This window comes from Thamnophis sirtalis, unplaced genomic scaffold (genome assembly GCF_051295495.1).
Source record: "Thamnophis sirtalis isolate CommonGarterSnake01/CBP01778 unplaced genomic scaffold, rThaSir2_p1.2 scaffold_2, whole genome shotgun sequence".
NCBI lineage: Eukaryota > Metazoa > Chordata > Lepidosauria > Squamata > Natricidae > Thamnophis > Thamnophis sirtalis.
The window spans coordinates 86,236,655-86,263,288 of record NW_028261382.1 but is presented as its reverse complement, the minus strand read 5'-3'; the positions used below and the strand labels follow the sequence as shown (position 1 = coordinate 86,263,288).

Here is a 26,634-nt window from a genome sequence, read left to right as displayed (position 1 = left end):
CTTCAAATTGAAAGCCTCTGACCTAACAGCAAGGAAACCGATAAGAGCCGAGGTGGTGCAGTGGTTAGGGTGCAGTACTGCAGGCCACTTCAGCTGACTGTTATCCAGTTTACCGAAAAACTATTGTTGGAAAAAGACCAGGAACAGATCTCTATTTGAAAGTTAAGGTTCTGTTCCTGATAACAAAATCCTAGGTTGAATATATGTTAACAGACAACCTAACCATTGCTGATGCATGTTGGATTGGCAGCTATTATATTTCCTCTGACCCAATTGATGGACTATTCATGAGAGCCGAGGTGGCGCAGTGGTTAGGGTGCAGTACTGCAGGCCACTTCAGCTGACTGTTATCTGCAGTTCAGCGGTTCTAATCTCACCGGCTCAAGGTTGACTCAGCCTTCCATCCTTCCGAGGTGGGTGAAATGAGGACCCAGACTGTGGGGGTGATATGCTGACTCTGTAAACCGCTTAGAGAGGGCTGAAAGCCCTATGAAGCGGTATATAAGTCTAACTGCTATTGCTATTGCTATTGCTAACCTAGTTCTGCTTCTTCAATAAATGAGGCCAAACTATATTTAACAGCACATATTTCGCTGGCCAAATTGTGCCCTCTCACCACCAATCTCTGCTACAATGATATCCCTGCTCCTTCGGGAATGTCTAGCTCACCGTGCCCTCACCAGACATCTCAGTTCAGAACTTTAGAAATGCCACATGTTTTCCTCTAATAATGGCATTCCCTGCCTCTTCATGAGAGATAGCATGAGTGATGATCCATTGTAAGGACCATTGATGATTCACTTGAGCAGTTTGTATTCAAACAACTCAAATAGGTTGGTAGCCATTGACCAAGATGATGGGAAATGTGTGGCCATCAAGACTGGATGACCGCTGTTATTATTGAAGAGGCTGATTGATAGAAGATCACATATTTCTCATTTCAAGCTGGTGGGTGTGGACAAATGAAATAGATGACTGATGATAATTGTCAGGCACAAAAGATCAGGTCCTCATATCAGGTGCACAGCTGAATGTTCAATTAAGCTGATTTATTGCTGTTCACAGAAATCTTCTCATCTAATAGCCAGCACTTGGTTAGCACTAGACAAGGGTCACAGGCACTCAAAGAGGGTTGGATTTGGTTCGTTTGTGCCTACATAAGGATTCTAGGCTGATGCCTTTTTTCACTCCACCCTCAGCTTCTGCTTCTCCTATAATAACAATGAAACATCGAAGAAAATGTCAAGACAGCATTAATATGGGGGCCTGTGAGCACAATTTCAGTTCACCAAATGTGAGTGTAAGGATTCTAAGACATATCATTCAACGGAGGTAACATTTTCCAGTTTCGTGTTGTGATCTGGAACAACTCTATGCCAGACACTTCACCCAAATTTTAAAAGGCAGCTGATTATACATATTCTTAAATACTGAGTCCTTAGCAGGTATCGGAAGATGCCAATTGATGACACTGAGTTTTTGGGGTTGGTCACTTTGACATCCACTTAGACTCTGCAAACACTCTCTCTCTCTTTTTGGCACCTTCTTTCAATATTTGGCCGAAATCAACATGTTGCCGTTTCTGTCCTGGAAAACTATATTTATTCCTGAAGCATCTGTATAGTAGAAAAAAATCTTGAACTTTCTTACCAGTTGGACTTGCAAGAATGAATGAATGAGTTGTGGACAAAGGCGAGTTAAGGGTTATGTTAAGGGTCATGAGCCGAGGTGGCGCAGTGGTTAGGGTGCAGTACTGAAGGCCACTACAGCTGACTGTTATCTGCAGTTCAGCGGTTCTAATCTCACCGGCTCAAGGTTGACTCAGCCTTCCATCCTTCCGAGGTAGGTGAAATGAGGACCCAGACTGTGGGGGCAATATGCTAACTCTGTAAACCGCTTAGAGAGGGCTGAAAGCCCTATGAAGCGGTATATAAGTCTAACTGCTATGTATTTTAAAAAACTGAAAGCAGCAGTAGTTGTAATTTTCCTTTTTTTTTTTGTTTTCACGGAGAGGGGAATTTTTCATACATGAGTATGAACATTTCTTCTAGAGGCATTATCAGGAGAAGATTTGAAAGAGATCACAATGGGTTAAATTCCCGATTTCTTTCTTGGTTTCAAGAGGGCTTTTTTTGCAATTTGTTCCAACTCCCTTCTGCTATTTTTGCACAGATTATATTAAAGTTCACTGTTCTTATGTTAGCATCCTGTGTCATTTATCCAAGGGATTCAGTGTCAAAAGTTAAAGCTCTGCCAATGAATTCAAGAGCACTGTAAGATGCTGCTATTCTCCTATAAGGCTGACAGAGTCCTTCTCTTTCCATCACTTGACCTCACTTGATGTACTTCTTTTACTGGAACATAATTAAATGCAATAAAGATGAGGATGTCCTTGGCTCCAGACTACTTGTGGCAGAAACACTTCCATAACCAGAAGACTTATTATATCCTTCTAACACAGCCCTTAAGAATCCCCAATTCCTTTCAGAAGTTTTAGCCATGGCACCAAGATTTCTAAGTAAGTATTAAGTAAGACCATATAGGTAAGACCACTATAGGAAGCTGCAGATTCTATAGTGAGAAATTTTAACAGCATATGGATAAACCTGATGCCAGACTGATTATTACTGGTTCTGCATCAGCAAATAATTGATGGTCATTGCCATCAACGTGTTGCATTTTACATTCAAATTCATTAATAGAAATGGTCTTTGGTGACAAAATGGCATTTTGCTTGAAGCAAAAATGGCCCCATCTGGACTAGCAACCAAATAATACTCATGAATTCCTTGCTGCTACCTTTATTTTTTTTATGAATGACATTCCATTGTCCACCAAGGAGAATGGGAATTTTTGGAAAGTCCCCAAATTTTCCAGATAACTATAATCAGTCAGTGTAAACAACACACATAGAATAATAGAGTTGGAAGGGATCTTGGAGGTCTTCTGGTCCAACCTCCAAGCAGGAGACCCTATACCATTTCAGACAAGTGTCTCTTTTTGAAAGCCTCCAGTGATGGAGGACCCACAACTTCTGAAGGCAATCTGTTACATTGGTTGACTGCTCTCACCATTAGAAAACTTCTCCTTAGTTCTAGGTTTCTTTCTCTCCTTGGTTAGTTTCCATCTATTGTTTCTTGTCTCACGTTTGGGTGCTTTGGGAAATAATTTGACCTCCTCGTCTTTGTAGGAGCCCTTCAAATATTGGAACACCGCTATCATGTCTCCCCTAGTCCTTATTTTCATTAGACTAGACATACCCAATTTCTGTAACTGTTCTTCATATGTTTTGGCCTCCAGACCCCTAATCATTCTTGTTGCTCTTCTCTGCACTCTCTCCAGAGTCTCAACATCTTTTTTAAGTAGTGGTGACCAGAATTGAATGCAGTATTCCAGGTGTGGTCTTACTAAGGCTTTGTAAAGCCATAGTAGAACTTCATGTGATCTTGATTTTATCCCTTTATTAATGCAGTCTAGGATCGCATTAGCTTTTTGGGCTGCCGTTGCTTACTATTGGCTCATATTTAAATGATGGACCACTAGAACTAAACATTATAGAATCTAAACATTAGATTTAACACTAAACATTATAGAAGCATAAACTTTCATGGATCCATATGTCAATGGAAAACAATCTGTTAGGGTCCTCTTTCATGGGATACATGGAAAGAATCTGATTTGAGTAGTTACTATAGACCTTCTGTTCATCCAGATGAGTTTTATTTTTTTATATTCCTTACATGCTTTCTCCCGACATTGTGGTTCTCATCATTATTACAGCCAATATTATTTGCTGTTCAATAAACACCGTCCCCTTAATACTACTAAACTCAGCTTCTGTTACTAGTAACATTAGTAACTTTACTGTTATTGATACCTCTCCTATTGCCTTCCTGGGTTTTTCTAAAGCTCACTAGCTATAGTGCTTGTTGGAAATCTTGCAAACCATGAATCCTCCCTCCCTAAGATCCTTATCTCCCAAAGTTTATTTGTTGTATGTACATGGTTTTAATGCTAGTAATCCTATGTAAATTGTCCACCACTGCTGACAGCAAAGAGGAGAGGGAAAGGCCAGGGACATTAACCATCATTAGAATAAGAATCATGTATTCCTCACAGGCGAGATGCACATAATTAGAAATTAGAAAAAGGTCAGATCTCGCCATTATCAACTCAATCAGCTGCTGAGTGCCACACAGTCAATTAATTCAGCATCTGTATTTTTTACAACCCCGCACACGTATTCCATTGGACTGTAACTCATTATCCGGACAGATATACGGCTCAGCGAAGCAGGGACATAAAATGAGAGACCCCAAGCAAATGAGCTGAGATAATTGAGAGATTTATTTTATATATGTGTGTGTGTGTCTGTCCGTCCGTCCATCTGTCTGTGTGTGTGTCTGACTGTGTGTGTGCTTGTGTGTGTGTGTGTGTGTTATCCGAGAGAGAGAGAGACAGAGACAGAGGCAGAGACATGGGCGCACAGATGCGCATACACAACTTTCCTTACCCTTGAATGCTAACTTTCAGGAAGACATTTGTTGAGCAGATTCAATATTTCTGGAGAACTTCTACTATAGTTGTTCTCCTTTTTTTTCTTTCTTTCTTTTCAAAGATCTTTTGGATCTTCCCAAGAACTCAGAGTGTCCCTTGGGACTTTTACTCCTGTCTTCTTTCATCCTCCCAAAACCTTGCAAGATAGGAGATGCAGAAGGATGGTGTCTCTGCTAGGTTCATAACCAGAGTTTTGTGGCTGAGAAGGCCCTTTCCATCTAGACTTTCCTTTCACTGTACTAGATTAGCCCTATTCTGTGACTATTGGTGTATGTGGGAAGAAAGGACTGGTTTATCTCCTTTCTTCATTTCCAGCTTCCCCTGTTGAAGTCAGCCATTAACTGCATTTGGATAACTGGGGTAATAGTTCTTCCTGTAAGTCCTCAATTTATGAACCACAATTAGGACCTGAATTTCCTTTGCTAAACAAGGCAATTGTTCAATGAGTCATATTAGATTTTGTGGCCTTTTTGACACACTTGTTAAACAAATCACTGCAGTTGTGACGTGTATCATGCAGGTATTAAGCAAATCCAAGTTTTCCCCACTGATTCCACTGAGTTCACTTCACTTCCTCCACTGTTTCCCCCAGAGGAAGGAACAAAGGAAGAAAGGAAAGGAAAGGAGGAGGGGCAGGGGAGGGGAGGGAAGGGAAGGGAAATTCAGAGTGTGACATACTGACTGAGAGCAAGAGGGCAATTGAGTTTGCTTATGATGAAGTTTAAGTAACAAGGATCCTTTAGTAGACGGGGCAGTTACAGAATTTGCCCCATGTTGGGACAGAAAGTGCCTTAGTTCCAAATAATCTAAAAATTATTCTCTCCTACTATCTAATTTTCCCTTCTGTCTTTTTTTTTTTTTTGTAATTCAGCTAGGAAAACTTTCACACTGCCACAAGGGCAAGAAATGTTTCAGTTAGAGGAATCCATCCGTTTTCATTTCTCTTGGCCGCTTAATTTTGTGAGAATGTCAAGTTTGGTTTGTCAAACGGGAGAAAAGCTCCTTTTAAAATCCCGTTCCAAATTTATATTCTAGCAATAGCAGTAGCACTTCGACTTATATACTGCCGCGTAGTGCTTTATAGCACTTTCTGGGTGACTTACAAGGTTGAAGCATTATTTGCATTTTGCCTCTGACAACCTGGGTCCTCATTTTACCGACCTCGGATGGATGGAAGGCTGAGTCAACCTCAAGTCCCATCAGGATCAAACTCCAGAGTGTGGGCAGAGTTAGCCTGCAATGCAGTGGTGGGTTTCAAATTTTTTTCGAACCTACTCTGTGGGTGTGGCCTCCTTTGTGGGAGTGGCTTGCCGGACATGTGACCTGGTGGGAGTGGCTTGCCGGCCATGTGTTTTCTTTCTTTCTCTCTCTCTCTCTCTCTCTCTCTCTTTCCTTCCTTTTGTCTCTCTGTCCCTTTTTTCTTTTTTTCTTTCATCTCTCACTTTTTCTTTCTTTTTTCTTTTTTTCTTTATTTCTTCCTTTCTTTCTCTTTCTCTTTCTGTGTGTGTGTGTGTGTGTGGTGGGTTTCAAAAAATTTTGGAACCTCTTCTGTAGGTGTGGCCTGCTTTCTGGTGGAAATTCTTCTAACCAGTTCGGTAGATTTGACGAACCGGTTTTACCGAACTTGTGCAAACTGGTAGGAACCCACCTCTGCTGCAATGCTACATTCTAACCTCTGCATCACCACGGCTCCATGAGGATTTAGTGTAAAATGTGCAGTTTGAGCACAATTTTGCTTAATAAGAGGCGTAGTTCAATACAAATTAATATACATCCTTATTGATAAACTGCATTGCTAAACAGAGCCGTGATTGTCAAATGATAATGTTTCCATTTCTCTATTGATTTAAAACTGGGAATTTAATAAGTTTATTTCAAATTGTTCCTTCCATTATCACAGAACAAAAAATCGATATACTTCGCTCTTTGATCGCACCCTTAGTAATAATCATGCTGCTATTTCTTAGTGGAATCAAAAGCAAACTCCAAGCTGATAAGAACAGAGGGCCACCCCTTGAACAGCCTGTGACTAATAGCTGGTAAAAGGGACCATTAAAATTAGCAAGTTGAAAAAACTGGTTTGAAATTTAAAGCCCATTTGTTACAATATTTTTAAAAAGCTGATTTACTGCTCTGGGGGGGAATAGCTGAGATGTTATACCTGATTCAGGATTTGGAGCTGGGGCTATAAAACGGAAGGCCTCCCGTTCCATGCATGGCATGTTTTATGTGTAAATTTTTTAACATTTATGGGGTACATTTTATGAAGGCCGAGGCTTCTCTCAAGGGAGAGCTTAGGAGGCAGATTTTTCATTCTCCGGGCTTGTTAAGCAGGGAAGCCAGCTGAGAATAATCAAGAAGGATGCTCTTACATAAGAATTCTCATGGCTGGATTCCAAAATGCTCCAAGAAGGAAAAGTTTTCCCAGGGGAATATTTGGGAACCAGCAGTGACACCAGCAGTACCCATTAGCAGACATAAAACGGTATTCTCGACTTGCAACAGTTCATTTAGCGACCATTTGCTTACTGACTGGTCAAAGTGACAATGGCACTGAAAAAAGTGACACAACCCCTTTTCACACTTATGCCCGTGGCAGCATCCCCAGGGTCACCTGATTGACATTTGGATGCTTGACAACTGATTTATGAGGGCTGCCGAGTCCCGGGGTCCCCGTGATCCCCTTTTGCAACCTTCTGACAAGCAACGTCAATGGGGAAGCCAGATTCAATTCACAGCCGTGTGACTAATTTAACAACTGCACTGATCCTGGCCCCAGTTGTGGTTACAAGTTGAGGGCTACCTGTGTTATAAGTTATATCTTTAATTTCACATTACTTAATATGAAGTGAAGGGATTTACATCTTGATTATGTAACTAGATAACATGGTGAGGGTATGCTTGCCTGTATACAAATGCACCAGTGGTGGGATTCAGCCAGTTCGCACCTATTCGGGGGAGAACCGGTTGTTAACTTTCTAAGCAGTTTAGAGAACCGGTTGTTGGAAGAAATCTCCTTTTGTTTTTTCCCACTTTACAGGGCTGTTAAGGAAAGCAGGAAGGAAACATTCTGGTGTTGTTTCTAGCCTAATCTGTATTGCTCTGCTTACAGAAACTGCCTCTCCGATAAACCCTTATTACTTTGTAACAGCTCAGGCGAAGCGCCCATCGACCTGAGTGATGTTGAGTTGGCCATGCCCACACAGTCACATGACCACCGAGCCATGCCAACCCAGCTGGTCATTAGGGCAGAGAACCGGTTGTTAAATTATTTGAATCCCACCACTGAAATGCACCTATACTTGTGAGGTTTTTTAATAAGATATATATATATATATATATATATATATATATATATATATATATATATATATATATATATATATATATATATATATATATATATATATATATATATATATATATATATATATATATATATGTTTTTTTAATTTGTGCTGATAAATAAATAAAGGAAGACTAGTATAGATCTATTTCAAGCTATTTAGCTCTCATCAGCTAGCCATATCCTTACTGGGATTTGAACCTGTGCTCTATTGCCTCCAAGGCAGGGGGTTAACCATTTGAGCTACAGAGAACGACTCCTTTTATCAGCCAGCCAGGGTGGGAGGTATATACTTAAAGTCACAACCCCTGGTATGCCCAAGTGTATATATATATATAAATAAAGGGATACAAATACAACACAAATGTAACAAAGGCAACAGTAAAAATATTGGGTTTCTGTCGTGATGGGGTTGTGACACTAAATACATATATATCTGTGGCTCAATGGTTAACACATTGGCCTTAGAGGCAATACAGCACAGGCTCGATTCCCAGTAAGGGTATGGCTAGCTGATGAGAGCTAAATAGCTTGAAATAGATCTATACTAGTCTCCCTTTATTTATTTATCAGCACAAATATAACACACACACACACACACACACACACACACACACACACACACACACACACACACACACACACACACACACACACACACACACACACACACACACATATATATATATATATATATATATATATATATATATATATATATTAGATTTACAACCCCCGGTATGCCCAAATATGGGAGGAAGATCACTACTTCCATTCTCTGTCCTTCGGCTCGTCACAAGAGACCATCCAGACAGAAACCCAATATTTTTTACTGTTGCCTTTTTGTTATATACACATATACACATATACATATACATACATATACATACATACACACACACACACACACACACACACACACACACACACACACACACACATATATATATATATATATATATATATATATACATACATACATACACATATATACACATATATATTATTTTCAAACATAAAATAAAAATGGGAAAATGGGAAAGTGCATGCATTTTTTAAATGATGAATTTATGCATTATTAATCAAGGATCCTAGCAGAACTGATGGCTATCTTTTGAAGGCATTATCTTCCATTGATGAATGTGTTGTTTTCTATGAGTAAAGTGTGCCCCTGCTCTCGTTTTTGAATTGTCTGCAGATGGTGAAAGCTATTCAGGTCCTGCGGATTCATCTCTTGGAGTTGGAGAAAGTGAATGAATTGTGCAAAGACTTTTGTAACCGTTACATCACCTGCCTCAAAACTAAGATGCACAGCGACAACCTTCTCAGGAATGACCTTGGGGGACCTTACTCCCCGAATCAGTCCTCCATTAACCTACACACGCAGGTAATTGCTGAAAAATGCACTTCATGTGCCCCCTTGTAAACAGCTCCAGATATTCTTCCATCCTTCCGAGGTGGGTAAAATGAGGACCCAGATTGTTGGGGGCAATATGCTGACTCTCTGTAAACCGCTTAGAGAGGCCTGAAAGGCCTATGAAGCGGTATATAAGTCTACTGCTATTCAAGCAGAATCGTATTTCTCATAATAGCAATAGCAATAGCAGTAGACTTATATACCGCTTCATAGGCCTTTCAGCCCTCTCTAAGCGGTTTACAGAGAGTCAGCATATTGCCCCCAACAATCTGGGTCCTCATTTTACCCACCTCGGAAGGATGGAAGGCTGAGTCAACCCTGAGCCGGTGAGATTTGAACCGCCGACCTGCTGATCTAGCAGTAGCCTGCAGTGCTGCATTTAACCACTGCGCCACCTTGGCTCTTAATGTACTCTTAATCTGAAAATACCTCCTATTTCGAATTCTGGAAAAAAAATAACCAGCCTCCGTAGATTGGCAAAATGTGACCAAACATAGAGAGCCCTGAACTTCAGGAATATATATTCATTATTCTTGTATTTCACAGTGTGCAAAACCAAGTCTTAATCTTTTTCTCCCCTAGCATTTTGTCCTGTTCAGCTGCAGCCTCTGCTTTGTTTACATTGTGCTTGCTTAGCTGATGCAGCAAAGCTATCAATCCACAATGCAACAAAGGGGTTGTTTTTCCACCTGCTAGGTTGTAGAACTTAAACCCTGGGAGATGAGAAAGTGTGACTGGCCCCAGATCACCCAGCTGGCTCCCATGCCTAAGGAAAGACTAGATCTAGATCTTACAACTCTAGCCCAGTTCCTTAACCACTACACCATGCTGACTCTCTATCAAAGTTGATCAAAACCTATGCAGAATACAGAATAAGGGAAGGCACCTTGAAGGTTTTCTAGTCCGATCCCTTGCTGAAGCAGGAAACCCTATCCTACTCCAAAAATCCTTATAAAAGGTTTGCACAAAGCCCATTGATTAGGATAGAGCAGTGTTTTTCAACCACTGTGCCGCGGCACACTAGTGTGCCGTGACATAGTGTAAGGTGTGCCGTGGGAAAAACACCTTATATATAGTCAATATAGGCACAGAGTTAATTTTTTTTAACATTTTCTAATGGTGGTGTGCCTCGTGATTTTTTTCATGAAAAAAGTGTGCCTTTGCACAAAAAAGGTTGAAAAACACTGGGATAGAGCATGTGGCATGTTAAATCCTAGTGAACAGGCTGGACAAGAGCGCTCTCTGAAAACTCCAAAGAACAGTGATCAGTCATAGACCAGGCCTTCTCTCCATGATAGCATATGGATGTGCTGGGACTGGCGGTGAATTTTGTGAGTTACAAGCTCAGAAAGAAAATATAGTTGGAACAAATGATTCAATAGCCTGCCATGGGTGTAAATATTTCTGTTACATTAGTTGTGGAAAGAAGAGCTGAAGTCCTCTTGCCTCTTCGCAATAAATTCTGCCAAGTTCTCAAGCTCATTACTAGGTTGGAAAACATCATCCAATCGTCTTCCAGGAGAACTTTCCATATAAATCGATAAAAGCCTGGGAGGTCTCAAGATGCTAGATCTTCACAGCGCCTAGGGATGATTTTAAATGTGTCCCTTAAGAGTTACGAACTTAGCTTTTGAACAGGATTGTTGCACAAAGTATTCCTCTATTAGAACTACGGTATTCTAAATGATTATTTGACCTGCCATTTTAAGTTCCAGGCATTATTTCTAAGGCTCTAATTTCACAATTGTGTTTTTTTTTCAAAATGATGATTAGGAAATGATGGCTCTTAATAGGATATGAGGGGGCACAATGGTTCAGCGGTTAAAAATACTGAGCTTGTCAACTGGAAATCTGACACTCCAGGCTTGAGACCGGAGTGCCACGCAACAGATGAGCTATAGCAATAGCAATAGCAGTTAGACTTATATACTGCTTCATAGGGCTTTCAGCCCTCTCTAAGCGGTTTACAGAGTCAGCATATTGCCCCCAACAACAATCCGGGTCCTCATTTTACCCACCTCGGAAGGATGGAAGGCTGAGTCAACCTTGAGCCGGTGAGATTTGAACAGCCGAACTGCAGTCTGCTGAAGTAGCCTGCAGTGCTGCATTTAACCACTGCGCCACCTCGGCTCCCATTCCTGCCCCAGTTTCTGCCCACCTAGCAGTTCAAAAGCATGCAAATGCAAGTAGATAAATAGGTACCACTCTGGCGGAAAGGGAACAGCATTCCGTATGCCTTTGGCCACATGGACACAGACAATGTCTTTGGACAATGCTGGTTCCCTCAGCCAAGAAATGGAGATGAGCACCGTGCTCTAGAATTGGACATAACTGGACATTATTGACCTTAACTAATAGGATATGTGTGTTTCTTTATTCTCTTTCAGAAGAAACATTCCATACACCCAGCATTGGTTTCATTACACTACAAATCCTTTAAAAAAAAAGACTTACCAGCATTATGAAAACCCAGGAAACTCTTTTGTACGTAGTTGTCATCTAGTCAAATAGTCAGCTTTGTTCTCATGGCTAATCAGTGTCTTTGGTTGTCACCATTTGTCACCTTCTTCACAACTTCACAAAAGTAGCTTTAGATGTATCCGATCCCTAATTACTTTGAGGATAGTCTAATAAATCATGCCCAGGAATGTTGTCTTGTTCATAGTAAATTTGTTACTCACAAACATGGCTAATATAGCAGGCAATCTGAGAAATAGCTCTTTTTTCATGTCCTAGCTCACAAGATTGAAATTGTTTAATTTGAAATACCTGACAAAAAAATTGCACTTACCTCTTAACTGTTTAGGAGGAGGAGATCTATTCAGTATTAAGTATTATCATTGCTATAAAGAAAAAGATCACCTGGGCTCTTTTCTCTATGAATTTAACTTTTTCCCGTACGAGAGTATGCAAAGGATGATAATTATTTGAGTGAAAATAGGTCAGCCTCAGAATGAGTACAGGGCGGGGCATAACCTTTTCCTAGGGGGTCACAGCAACACTTGTAATAACAACACAAATAATTCATACACCATTCGAAAGCCCATCAAAAACTGAGTTTATTGACACGATTTAATAGTCAGTATGACCACCATTAGCCCTTCGAACAGCATTCAAACGAGGTGGATAAGAACACAACAAATCTTCAAACAGTTCCGTTCGATTTTCCAGATTTTTCAACACAGTTTCCAAATTCATTCTCAAAGTTTCAACCGAATATCGATTTTGACCTTGCTCCTGAATCATCAGAGCTTCCACCTCATCCTTAATTATGGCCCCAATGTTCTCTGCCGGATTGAGATCTGGCGAATTTCCCGGCCAGACGTCATTGCCCCAAAATTCGACATTGTTTTCCTTTAACAATTGCTGAGTCGCATTTGCACGCATGCAAGGAGCTTTGTCATGAAGAAAGACAGCCTCACCAACCACCAAGACATTGTCTGGATCACTGAGAAATGGAATGACATTCTCCAATAAAATTTTCTCACGGAAATAACTGCCATCCCAGGATTCCCCTTTATCCTTCAAAACCCAATGCAGTTTCTTGGCTGTGAAAATGACGAAAATCCCGATGCAAGTCGGATTGCGAACGATTTGTCGATATCGTTCATGTTTGGCGATGTCATCGACGTCTTTAGCCCAAATTCAATCGTTCTGGAAATTCGGTTTTCGAATGGCATAAACGAAGAATTCATCAGATGGCGCCAAATGAAGAAAATCTTCCTCGGTCCATTCAGACAACCAATCGCACAACCAAAGCCGATCTTGAACGTGTGTTTGAGTTTTCAATGGTTTGCAAATGACGTGGAATGGCTTCAAACCTTCTCGTTCTCGATATCGGCCGATTGTCCTTTGATCAACTCGTTTTCCACGAATTTGAAGGATTTCTTGGGCCACTTTTCGGTTTCCTTTTCGTTGTTTGCGACTGCCAGTTGCAATGATGGCTTTGCTTTCTTGGGACAGTTGCAGAGGACGCCCTTCTCCAAATTTTGTGAAACATTCTTGGGCTGTTTTGTTCCAATTATCAGTAACCCAATCCGGATGACGTTTCAATTTGTTTGCAATCCATTTTCGATTGATAAACGTCGCTCCAGCATCGCGAGCCTCTCGAAAGGCAATGCATTTTATTCTGTCAATGATCCTTTGTTCTTCCGAATCGAATTTTCCAGCCATTCTTAAAGCAAATTTAACATTTAATAGCTCATTCAATTCAGTTTTTTATGGGCTTTAAAATGAGGTGTCGCGGAAGTTGTAAACTGCTGTCGATCTTGCTGTGACCCCCTAGGAAAAGGTTATGCCCCGCCCTGTATAACACGATTTGGACATATTAAAGTTATTGTATATATCTGAGAAAAATCATTGCAATGCTATTGCAAGTGGTTTAATAGTATCCTCTTTACTTCACACAGAAGTAAGTTCTACCAAGTTCAATGGGACTTACTTCCAGGTAAGTGGATAAAGACATGAAACTTATATTAGCAGACATAATATTTCTTTAAACTGCAGACTCCTTGTGTCTCTACATGGGGCTGCCCTTGAAGAGCACCCGGAGGCTTCAGCTGGTCCAGAATGCAGCCACACGGGTTATCATGGGGGCACCTAGGTGCTCCCATGTTATGCCCCTTTTAGGCGGCCTGCACTGGTTGCCGGTTGTTTTCCGGGTGCGATTCAAGGTACTAATTATGACCTTTAAAGCGCTCCGTGGCTTAGGTCCAGGGTACCTGCGAGACCACCTACTGCCAGCGGTAGCCTCCCACTGTCCAGTGCGATCCCACAGAGTTGGCCTCCTCAGAGTGCCTGTCGGCCAGACAATGTCGGCTAGCGACCTCCAGGGGGAGAGCCTTCTCTGTGGGAGCACCTTCCCTCTGGAATGAGCTGCCCCCGGAGCTTCGCATAATCCCCGACCTCTGGTCCTTCTGATGCGCCCTAAAAAGTTGGCTTTTCCAGCAAGCCGGCCTGGCCTGAACAAAATATAATAAATGATTGATTTAATTGTTAATTTTAATCTAATTTTTAAAATGTTATTGTTAATATTAACTGGGTTAATATTAACTGGGTTTGTTTTTGGATATTCTATCTAATGTCCTTTTTAACTTTTGTATTATGTGTTTTTTTTAATGTATATGCCGCCCTGAGTCCTTTGGGAGAAGGGCGGCATATAAATTCAACAAGCAAACAAACAAACAAACAACATGAAATTTATATTAGCAGACATAATATTTCTTTAAACTGCAAACTCCTTGTGATGAAAATCTCTGTTTGAAAGCCAGAAAAATGTTTCCAATGCCATTTATGATCCAAGTTGCATTCTTTCCTTTAAAATGTGTTTTGGGGTTAGGGTCAAAATTCCTCTCGTTTTCTGTTTGGTTTTGAAGATGCTGACACTTTATCTTTAGATAAGTAAGGACTACAATTCTTAAAATTTGTATCAAACATGGCTTTGCATTTTGCCAGACATAAATCAGAAGATAAATGTCTGGTCATGTTCTGTATGGATAGTATGCTGTTGTGGCCCAGCAGGAGCCATTGGAGCTGCCACCAAACTCCGACAGCGAGGGGTCCTATGAGTCGGCTCTGGAGGATGTGGAGGACCCTGGACAGGGTTCTGACTCCGAGCAGGGTGCAGAGAGACTGGTTGGCCACCGGGTGGTGCCTGAGCCTTGGACCAATGGGGAGGAGACAAGGGAGAGTGATCCAGAAGCCAGCAGTGAGTTGTTCCTGGATGCACGCCATCGAAGAGCTACTCAGCATCAGGAACAATTACGCAATTACAGGAGGTAATTGCGCTCAGCTGGTGGTCATTAGACTCCTCTCCAGACTATAAAAAGGACTGCTTGTGACACACCCCTCTTGCAGAAATCAACGCATTGACTAAAGAGAACATAACTAACTTGGCAGGCTGGATTGCTGCCAAGGTTTGTCTGAATTGCTGCCAAGGTTTGTCTGACTTGCTGCCAAGGTCCTTATCTGTTTGTTTGCTTGGCTTTCAGCCACTGAGATTTTGGCTTCTTGCTATTAAAAGTACATACTAGTTAAGCTTGTCTCACCTTTCATTATTGGATGGAGGAGGGGGTCAGAACAGTATGCCTTTTATGATAATTTAGACTTTTTCAGAATCTGCAAAACACACACACACACACACACACACACACACACATAAAACCCACTTCCAAAATATATAGATTTCAACAACAGCTGGCATACATGTTCATATTCTATGCTTATTTGATACTAACTTTTTTGAAGTTTTCAGGTTTGCAGTTCTGGAGAAGACATGAATACATGCGTACAAGGACCTATTTAAAATTAGAAAAGAAACTACATACTGTCAGGGGGGAAAAAGTATTATATAGGATCAAGAGCTGCAACATTCCCAACTCTGTTATTTATCCTTAAGTTCTTTCTCAACACTTGATATGTTCCTGCATCATCAAATGTATAACGCTTGGCAAAAGCATAACTTTCAAAAGAAAATCTGATTGAACATGCTGAGAAGTTCCTCAATTATCCTTTACAAGATGAAAAAGACTGTAAAAGAAGCATAAAAATGTATGGTCATAGAAAACAAATTTAAATTTCTATTCCCTAAAAGAAGAAAGAGAGAGAGAGAGAGAAATGCTTTGGAAAGAATAATATCCTTTTTAGGCATGAGTAATCTATTGTCAAAAAAACTAAAAAGAGATTTACAAAAAATGTCAATGTGTTACTAGAAGATGAGTTTCTCCACTCAGAAAATGTCCAATGGAATTATCTCTGTATGCGTGAAAAGCAAGCTAATAAATAGTACAATGATGCAAATCTGAGTTCCAATCAGAGATACAGAAGAAATAGAACTTCAACAGTTCTATGGGACTTTTGAACTCGCATTGATACAATACCCCAACAATGTCAACATAAGTATAGGAGACTGGGAGGGGGTGTGATGGTTCAGTGGTTAAAGATGCTGAAGTCAGCTGGAAAGCTGACAGTCCGGGTTTGAGATCCGAGTTCTGTGTGACGGGGTGAGCTCCCATTACTTGTTGTAGCTCCTGTTCCTGGAGCAGTTCAAATGGATGCAAATGTGAGCAGATAAATAGATACCACTTCAGTGGGAAGGTTACAATATTATGTGCACCTTTGGCATACAGTCATGCTGGCCACATGACCATGGAAGTGTCTTTGGACATCACTGGCTCTGTCGGCTAAGAAACAGAGATGAGCATTGCCTCCTAAAGTCGCACCCAACTGAGCAGGGGAAACCTTTGCCTTTATAAAAGACTGGAATGTTAAAGCTGAAAATACAGTAGCATGTAATATAATGGAAAAATGTGGACTCCATATACAGAATGATGGAAAAGACAATCAAGAAAGTACTAAGTTAATAATGAATACCTTATTTCAGCCATGAAAATTAAACTGACTGTATATTCTTCAAGTAAAGATGGAGATGTTCTATTCTCTCAGCACAGCCAAGAATGAGTGCTGATTTCAGCTCAGATCACAAGCTCCTTCTTGCAAAATTACAATGAAACTAAAGAAAACAAATAAAATCAACAATGTATGTCTTCCTTAATGTATCATAGGATTATGCAGTGATGCTACAGCATATAGATTTAATGGATTAGATTGGATAAATAGAACGCTTGAACAATTCTGGGCTAAAATTTATGGCATTATTAAAGACAACGCAAATAAAGATATCCAAAGGAAAAAGAATACAAAATGCTCCTGATAGGTTGAAAATAGCTGGAAAAATGCAGGGGAGAAAGGCCACAGAGGGAGAGAAAACTGTACCCCATTAAATGCTGAGTTCCAGATAAAATCAAGAAGAGATAAGGAATTGTATCTAAATAATGAGTGCAGAGAAATCAAGGATAATGATAGAAGGGGAAGGTCATGAGATTTATTTAAGAAAATTAAAGAAATCAAGAGAAATTTTAATGTGGGACGTAAAAATAGAGCAAAGATCTGTCAGAAAAAGAAAATATAAAGAAGAGACGTATATAAATGTACAATTAAAATATCCATTAAATGTCCATTAAAATATACCCACACATTGGGGGAAATAAGTTAAATGGGCACTTGAAAGTACTCTGGAAAAAGTTGCAAGAGTTGCTGAAATACTAGCACACATCTTTAAAAGCTTGCAAGATGATAGAGGGAAATTGCCAAGTAGATATGTAAAACATAACTCAAGGTCAAGGCACTGGAAAAGATAAACATATGTTCTGTTACCAGAAGAGAACACTCCAACTTCCAAACAACTTGTTTATTTCTTATAAGATAACACTTCAGATGTTGCATCCAGGTGTCAACAATACATGGGCCAGGAACTCTCCAGACTGGATTCAGAAGATGCAGAGCAACCTGAAAACACATTGCTAACATCTAGTGGATAATGGGAGGGGAAAATCTTTGCTACACACTCAAAGGCTTTTGACTGTGTAGAATGTAGACCGCACAAACTATGGATAGCCCTTAAAAAGTATGGATGTAGTGCCTTATCTCATCATGTTAAAGAATTTATATGACGATCAAGGGGGGGAAACCCCAGAATAGCAATAGCAATAGCAGTTAGACTTATATACCGCTTCATAGGGCTTTCAGCCCTCTCTAAGCGGTTTACAGAGTCAGCATATTGCCCCCAACAACAATCCGGGTTCTCATTTTACCCACCTCGGAAGGATGGAAGGCTGAGTCAACCTTGAGCCGGTGAGATTTGAACAGCCGAACTGCAGAACTGCAGTCAGCTGAAGTAGCCTGCAGTGCTGCATTTAACCACTGCGCCACCTCGGCTCTTAATATGAAGCAACTAATTTTTTTTCAAAATTGGGAAAACAGTGGACCATGTTTAATCGGAATTAAAATTGCTTGGAGGCATATGAACAACCTCAGATACTACTTTGATACCTGGAAGTCAGAAAGACTAGAGGAATCCACTGTTAAAAGATGAAAGAGTGCCAAAACTAGTCAATATTGATGCTAAAATTTCAATATATATATATATATATTCATATCTTAACTTTATGACATTAGTAACATTTTAAAAATAAAAATGGCGAGGCCAGCCCAACGCAAACAGGGAACGAAGAAACTGAAGTAATAACAGGCTTTATTTTCCAGGACTGAAAAATCGTCAAGGATGATGACCATCATTTTAAAATAAAGAAAAGTGAGTCTGCTACCTGGGGAAATGACTCTGACAAACCTGGACAAAATATTAAAGGGCAGAGACATCATACTGACATCAAAGGTACATATTTTCAAGGCTATGCCTTTTCCAGTTATAAGATATGGAGCGTCAGAACAGCTGAATGCATTTTAAAAACGATGCCTTTGAAGTTTTACCCTGGAAAAAAAAATGCTGATAGTATCTTGGATTGTGAGAAGATCAACAAGTCAGTGCTCAATAAAAGAAAACTCGCGAAAGCATCAATGATGAGACTAAAGCCTAAATAGTTTGGACCCATTGTGTGAAAGCGAGTGGAGAGGACCCTGATGCTTGGAAAAATGGAAGGGGATTGAAAAAAGAACCGATAGGAAACAAGGTGGCTGAATACTACTGATCACAATTGTGGTAACCTAAAAAAAAACAGCTGCTCACAAATCAAACTATTGTACAACAGATCATAAAGAGCCAGAGGCTAATGATCAATATCAAAAAACAATAAAATAACAATAAATGAAATAACAATTCTGTCTTTTTTCCTCAATAATCTATTTAACAGAGCAACACAGTTGGAAGGCCCCTTCTGGAGGTAGGTCGTTCCACTGGTTAATTGTTCTCACCGTTAGGAAATTTCTTTAAGTTTCCATCCATTGCTTTCTTGTCCTGCATTCTGGTGCTTTGGAGAATAGCTTGATTCCCTCTTCTTTGTGGCAACCCCTTAAATACTGGAACACAGCTACCATGTCAGCCCTAGTCAGTTCAGTTCAGTTCAGTTCAGTTTATTAAATTTCTATGTTGCCCTTTTCCCCCGGAGGGGACTCAGGGCGGCTCACAACTCGAACCGGGGAGGGGGATACAGACAAAAGATTTAAAAACAACAACATAACAATATATAATTTAAAACTCACAACAGTCATACCATTCGAGACGGGGGCAACAGCTCTTTAGCCCCAGGCCTGTCAGAACAACCAGGTTTTGAGGGCTTTGCGGAAGGCCTGGAGGGTGGTGAGGGTTCGAATCTCCACGGGGAGTTCATTCCAGAGGGTCAGAGCAGCCACAGAGAAGGCTCTCCTCCGGGTAGTCGCCAGTCGACACTGGCCGGCGGATGGAATTCGGAGGAGGCCTAATCTGTGGGATCTAATCGGTCTAGTGGAGGTAATTGGCAGCAGGCGGTCTCTCAATTCCTTCCGTTCATTAAACTAGACATTTCCTACAAGCATTCTTCATATGTTTTAGCCTCCAGGCCCCTAATCATCTTGGTTGATTGATATAATATTCATGATAGTAAATATATTTGCAATAATTTGTATTTGTAATAATTTATAAACATTATTTATAAATGTCAGTTCCAAGCCAAACATCTCTACTCTTTATTCAGAACCAAATTCACTTTTTATTCTTTGCAATAGACTGAAACACCAATTGCCCGACTCCATCCTTTGTACAAAAAGCAGACAGATTAGTTTGCATGCTTGTTTTGAATTTATTTTCAATAGCATCGACCAGCAAACAAGGGAGTTGGGTATCAGCTTCATATTGAATGCCTCCTTCCAAGTCTCAATCATGCAAGATACGCCTCTGTTGATGTTACCTGATTGTTGTTGTTTTTTGGCCACCCTACAGAAAAGAAAAATATGCAAAAGATCTATTTTCTTAATTCTTTGTCAAATAAAAAATGGTTACAAAGCACCCACTTTCCTCCAAAGGATGGCAATTGAGGGTGTTTAGAGCTGCTTTTTCTTTGGAAGGCAGGCTCAGGAGACATATTGGTATGTTTGGGTTTATGTACAAATACAGAGATTGAGATAGCTGGAGACAAGCAAAAACACAAGAACTGGTAGTCTTCCCCTCCAGATTGTTAGGAGAATGAAATGGAATATTAGGGTGAGGAGGAGAGATCCGTGTTTTAGAGATGAGTTTAAAACATGGAAATGTTGAATGAGTCTCGGTATGATTGCCCTGCCCGTCCCAAGAACCAACCTCTTGGTTGTCTGTAATTGGACAATGATTTCTCTTTGTAGAATAATATTTTAAAGATGCCAGGTGGAGTTTTTGAAGCCAGGGGCATGGAGAGACCTCTAAATGTTGAGTTAAAATCCACCTTTCTCTGCGCAAGAATGCAAAGGCTGGCTCATTCGAACCAGTTTCTTGTGGGAGGAGAGGCGGGGGTGATGAGAGAGTAGAAAAGTTTGGTTCCTGTTTAGATTTTACTGAACTATCTAAATCATTTAATTGTTGATCTTGAGAAAGAAAGAAAGCAACATGTGCACGCAGGGAGCCTATTGTGCCTTCAAATATTCTCCAGAAATGGACTTAATATTCCTTTACTGCTTTATTGTAGTTTCCCTTATGATCAAAATTAGCAAGAAACTTGCATAAAGGAGAACAATAATTGCTCAACGAGCATCTCATTTGTAATTTATTGGTTTCTATTATTGCAAGTCGCCATGGCAACGCCTCGCATCCAGGGCGATGAGAGAGATGTTAGATATGAACTGACGAAGCTCTGAGTCCCAGTAAATGCAGATGCACAGTTTTATCAGTAATTTTCATGAAAATAATATGTGAGGAGTTAATGAGATGGAAAGCTGTCCTGTGGCTATTGTGATTTTTTTCCCCCCTAAATGTTGATCTAATTAGAATGCATCGGTCAGGAAAAGTAATGAGGATTTAGAGCCTCACAAAGATGCGAGGATCATATCAGAAAATTAACACAAGTCTTTGGAAAATAATCAGCCCCTTAGAGAGGCAAAGGGATGGCTCTCCTTCCCCTTGCCTGACATTTTGAGAAGGAATTTGTCTTCTGCAGAGGGAATGACTGACTGTACTCAATGCGGCTGGCTGCTGGGGGGGTGGCACATTGGCGCAAACTGTTGAAGAGGAGACGGGCATAAGCTTTGGATAAAATTAGTTTGATGTTGTCGGCTTCTGCTGAGGTGATGTGCTGGGAGGCTGGCGGGAGAGATCACGTTTCACGTAACTCAAGAAACTAACGCTGGAGCCTATTTTGGGCCTGACATTTGAAGAATGCAGGCCCAGCCAGAGCAAGCCAGTAATGCAGGACAGAAAATTCAGGGTTTGAAGCGGGATTCGTGCGATTTGTAATCCAGTACAGACAACCATTTTACAAGCTCGTGTGATCTTGACCACGATGGAATCCAAGATTTCCCTTCTAAGCAAGATAGTTGTTAAGAGAGCTGCACCCATTTTATGACCACAGCTGTTAAGCGAATCACTGCATCCTTTCATGCAACTAACTGTTAGGCAAATCTGGCTTCCCCCATCCAGTCACCAGCTGGTCTCGTGCCTAAGGCAGGATTTAAAGTCTCCCAGTTTCAAGCCTGGTGACTTAACCACTATCACAAACGGTTCCACCACAAAACCGCGGTAGACAAAAGCGCGCTCGACAAAAGCACGTACGTGATGTCATCACAGCACGACGAAAACATCGCGCTGTGAGCGGTAAATTTAAAATTAAAGCAAAAACCTTACCCTAACCCCCCCAAACCTAACCCTAAACCTAAACCTAAACCTAACCCTTAACCTAACCCTAAACCTAACCCTAAACCTAACGCTTAACCTAACGCTAAACCTAACCCTAACGCTTAACGTAACCCTAAACCTAACCCTAACCCTTAACCTAACCCTAACCCTAAACCTAAACCTAACCCTTACCTTTATGTGAATCGGCTTGCTTTAATTTAATTTTAATTTTAATTTAATTTATTTTTTAATTTTTTTCATCGCGCTGCTGATGACGTCAGGTACGCGCTTTCGTCAAGCGCGGTTTTGTCGACCGCGGTTTTGACGGGTCACGTCACAAACTGGTCGTCCTCTCCTGCTTATCTTAGTGGAAGTTTTTTGCGGGGAGGTCTTAATGGGAGAGGCATGGAAGCCCCGAGTTTTGACTCTCACAATTTAAATTTGATTAAGTCAAATTAATTTTAAGTCAAATTTAATCAATCTACTGGCTGGCTGGTCCTGTTACCTAATCCTTTGTATCCATGAAAGGCAGGAGTTAAATTAGAAAATTTCTATCTATTTGATCTGCCCATTTCCTATAAAACTCATCCATCTGTAAAGGTGACCATGTTGGCTTCCCAAAAATGAAAAAAAAAAAGTTTGGCTTTTTCAAAGCCATGTTTACTGCACTGACTAGCAGCAAAGTTTTAACAATGAAGTCTCCAGGTCTACCTTGACCCCTTGAATTAAAGCTAGATGTTTTCCATACAGCCCACAAGTTTAATGTGCAGGTTAGGTGGCCTTGTATTTTCAGTCTGGAGATCTAATGCATGTGGGCCCTGGATCCTCTCCTTGCCCCCAAGTTGCCTTTCTACACCTCCTGGAGAACAAATCAATCTTCTGAATTCTGAAGGACAGATGGCCATGGATCCAAATGTCTTTCTCCCAGTCCCAAACATTGTATCATGGGCTGGCATTCTACCATTGTAATGTAAGACGGGGAAAACTTGTTGAGTGCTATTTCCTCATGCTGCAGGATCCTTGCACATGTTGGGCAGGTCCAAAAGCATTGATCTTTCTGGAATGTCTAGCTGACACATTGCTGTTGGACTGTATTCATTCATCCTTGACTTTCAGTCTCAGATCATAAATACAGGTCAGAGTAGGAGAGTGGTGGGGTGGGGGGAGAGAGTGCCTGGCAATGCATTTGGGCTACAATGAGATGCAGAGAAATGTTTTTCTCCAGACTTCATTGCAAAGGCTGGAGGGTGGCTTATTTTTCATAAGTGCATAGTTTTGGTCACCAGGATACAACAAAGATGCTGAGACTTTAGAAAGGGTGCGGAGAAGAGAAACAAAGCTAAATCATAGGATGAATGATTGAGGGAACTAGGTACGTCTAGCCTATCGAACAGAAGGATTAGGGAGCACATGTTAGCTGTCTTCCAAGGCTTGAGGGCCTGTCACAGAAAACAAGGGATTGACTTATTCTCCAAAGCACCACAGTGCAGGAGAAGAAGTAACGGGTGGAAGGAAGCTTGTTAAAGAGAGATCCAACCTCAGGAAGGAAAAAGTTTCTGATAGTGAGAACAATTAATCACTGGAATAGCTTGCCTCCCAGAGTTGTGGGTACTCCATCATTGGAGGCTTTCAAACGAAATAGACTGGACAACCATTTGATCGGGATGGTTTAAGGTCTCCTGCCTTGAGCAGGGGATTGGAGTAGAAGACCTCTGAGGTCCTTCCCAGCCAGTGGTGGGTTTCAAAAAATTTTCGAACCTACTCTGTGGGTGTGGCCTCCTTTGTGGGAGTGGCTTGCCAGCCATGTGACTTGGTGGGAGTGGCTTGCCAGCCATGTGTTCTCTCTCTCTCTCTCTCTCTCTCTCTCTCTCTCTCCCCTTCCTTTTGTCTCTGTCCCTTTTTCCTTTTTTTCTTTCATCTCTCTCTCACACTTTTTCTTTCTTTTTTCTTTTTTCTTTCTTTCTTTCTCTTTCTCTCTGTGTGTGAGTCTGTGTGTGTGTGTGTGTGTGTGTGTGTGTGTGTGTGTGTGTGTGTGAGAGAGAGAGAGAGAGAGAGAGAGAGAGTGTGGTGGGTTTCAAAAATTTTTGGAACCTCTTCTGTAGCTTTCTGGTGGAACCTCTTCTAACCAGTTCGGTAAATTTGATGAACTGGTTCTACCGAACTGGTGCAAACTGGTAGGATCCCACCTTTGTTCCCAGCCCTATGATTCTATGTTCTAAACAAACTTGCCAGTTTTTCCTCTCTTGTCTTCCTAGCAGAGCTCCTGTGCTTTTAAGAGGTACAAGAAAATAAAAGCAGAACATTTTTTTCTGAATGGTTAAGCCGTCCTACTGAATCAAAGTCCCCCCATGCTTTCTGCTGTATAGTTTTCAAATGTCCCAATCCAAGGAAAAAGCTGGAAGATTTCAACAGACCCCATTCAGTTTGGCTAGATCAGCATTTTGACTTTCATCCAAAAGAGGTCATTTCTTTTCTTTTATCTACATGTGCAAAGGATTTTTCTGCTTTTATCCTGCAAGTGTAGGTGTTACTCTTTCCATTTGTTAGTGGGAAATGCAAAACCGCTTATGAAATTCAAACAGTATTTGTTCTTGATGGGACTTGTCTATCTACTCTCCAACTTTTCCCTTAGCCCTTTCCAAAGACACCGGCTAAAATTAATCTTCATTTGTATGACATAATGCTGTACTATATAATACTTTCCTCTGCCTTACTAGAGGCTTAGGGTTTTTTCCATTAATCCTGGAGGCAGATCAAGGTAACTGTAACCAAGAGAATTATAGAAAGTATAATGATGGCACCAGCTGACAAAGTGGGTCATTTTCCTTCGGCTGAGCATATCTGGATAACTTACCCCACAAACCAGAGTTAAGGAAACCAGCTATAGCACAATATGTGAGCCTGGCCAGAAGCTATCAGTTCTCATGGGAGGGAATCCAAACATTTGAGCAGAGTTGGAAATCCCAAGACTTTTATGGAAATGTGTACAATAATGCTGGGGCTGCAATGAGCATTTTATAAATATTTTGTGTTTCTACTTGGAGCTCATTCGCAATCGCTTCATAGTTCTGTGATGTTTTATGCTCTCGTTCCAGACGAGATGCAGACTTGGAGATGTTTTTTAAACAATATTAGTTTTCATTGTAGTATAAATAGGTGTTTTGTCTTAAAGTTCAGGGCTGGATTGAGCATGATGTCAAAGGCAGTGTAACTATAGCTTAGTCAGCGTAATGCTATGAAGAACCAGTTTGCATGGTTTCAGCAGTACAGAGGCTTAATTGGAGCCCATGCATTGTGTAGTGCTATATGCACTGTTCACACACTGGTGCTTTTATCATTGCACTACAGCAGGGGACCCTGTGTTGGCTATATCTCTTTCTTACCACCAGATTTCTTCCTGCTCTAAAAATAAACAAGCCAAAAGTATCCAGATCTTCCAGAAAGCATAGAGAAGGAATTTGACCTTTGCAAATTCCACTGTAAGCTGATCGGAGCAACATGTGAATGAGAACATCTGTATCTGTTGGAGATTATCCTTCAGCATTTATTCTGGGGCAGCTCTCAGCTTCCCAAGCAGTTCCACCAGCATGTTAAAATAGAAATACATACATACTGTACATACATACATACATACATACATGCCAGAGGTGGGTTCCTACCAGTTCGCACCTATTCGGTAGAACCGGTTTGTCAAATTTACCAAACCGGTTAGAAGAGGTTCTACCAGTGGACCCGGAAAGCAGGCCACACCTACAGAAGAGGTTCCAAAAAAATTTTGAAACCCATCACTGGTCCTTGGATATGATTATTCTACACTATCATGCTCATATTTATAAAACTCCGTGCCTCTGTGAAAGGTAAGGATGACTACTGCGTTTGTGGTGCAATCAAAACATTGCGTGTGTTGAAGTTGTTTTAACGCAAACCAAAGATGCCTTTTAAAAAAACAAGTTTGCATCATATTCTTATGCATGCCAGTGCTGTGTGTGAGGTAATTTAAGGTGGTTCTGATAAGCGTCGTCGGCATCTTCATATCCAGTCACATGGGCGGCAAGCCACTCCCACAAAGGAGGCCACACCCACAGAGTAGGTTCGAACAATTTTTGAAACCCACCACTGATGCATACATGCATGCATGCATGCATACATACATACATGCATGCATACTTACATACATAAACACACACACACACATGCATATTTATTTATTACTTATATATTTTTATATTTACCATATATTTTAACATGCTGGTGGAAGTGCTTGGGAAGCTGAAAGCTACCCCAGAATATATATATAATGGGATGGAATGGGGTGGATTTTATACAGTCCTGAGAAATCCCAAATCCGTGCTCTCAAACGCTGCGTGCGGAATCAGCCTCTTAGCGCAGAGCTTGGTACAAATGCTCCTTGGCTTATTTTGCAGAATGTTTCTAAACTTACTGAGCCATTTCATGTTTTCAGGCGCTTTTTTCCTCATCCTGTTTTGCCTTCAACTTTTGTGCTCAGGCACGAATACTCTTTTTGCATGCTCTTGCAGAGATGTAGAGCAGTGATGGGAACGTTTTGGGTGACCGGAGGCACATTTATTAATGGAGGGGATGGGAAAGACAGCCGAGGGTTCCAATAATCACCACAAAGTGGGATTGGCTGGGTCTGTGACAGTGGTGGGTTTCAAAAATTGT

General features: G+C 40.8%; 1 protein-coding gene across 4 annotated transcripts in view; it reads left to right on the top strand.

Annotated features, from left to right (window-relative positions):
* The window catches only part of PKNOX2 (PBX/knotted 1 homeobox 2), a 334,489-nt gene that overhangs the window by 263,755 nt on the left and 44,100 nt on the right, over nucleotides 1-26,634 (top strand). For all 4 annotated transcript variants that reach the window (XM_087706303.1, XM_087706305.1, XM_087706302.1 and 1 more), the window contains one exon: nucleotides 9,102-9,290. In XM_087706303.1, coding sequence (XP_087562429.1) covers nucleotides 9,102-9,290 — 189 coding nt within the window. The remainder of the gene's footprint in view (nucleotides 1-9,101; nucleotides 9,291-26,634) is intronic.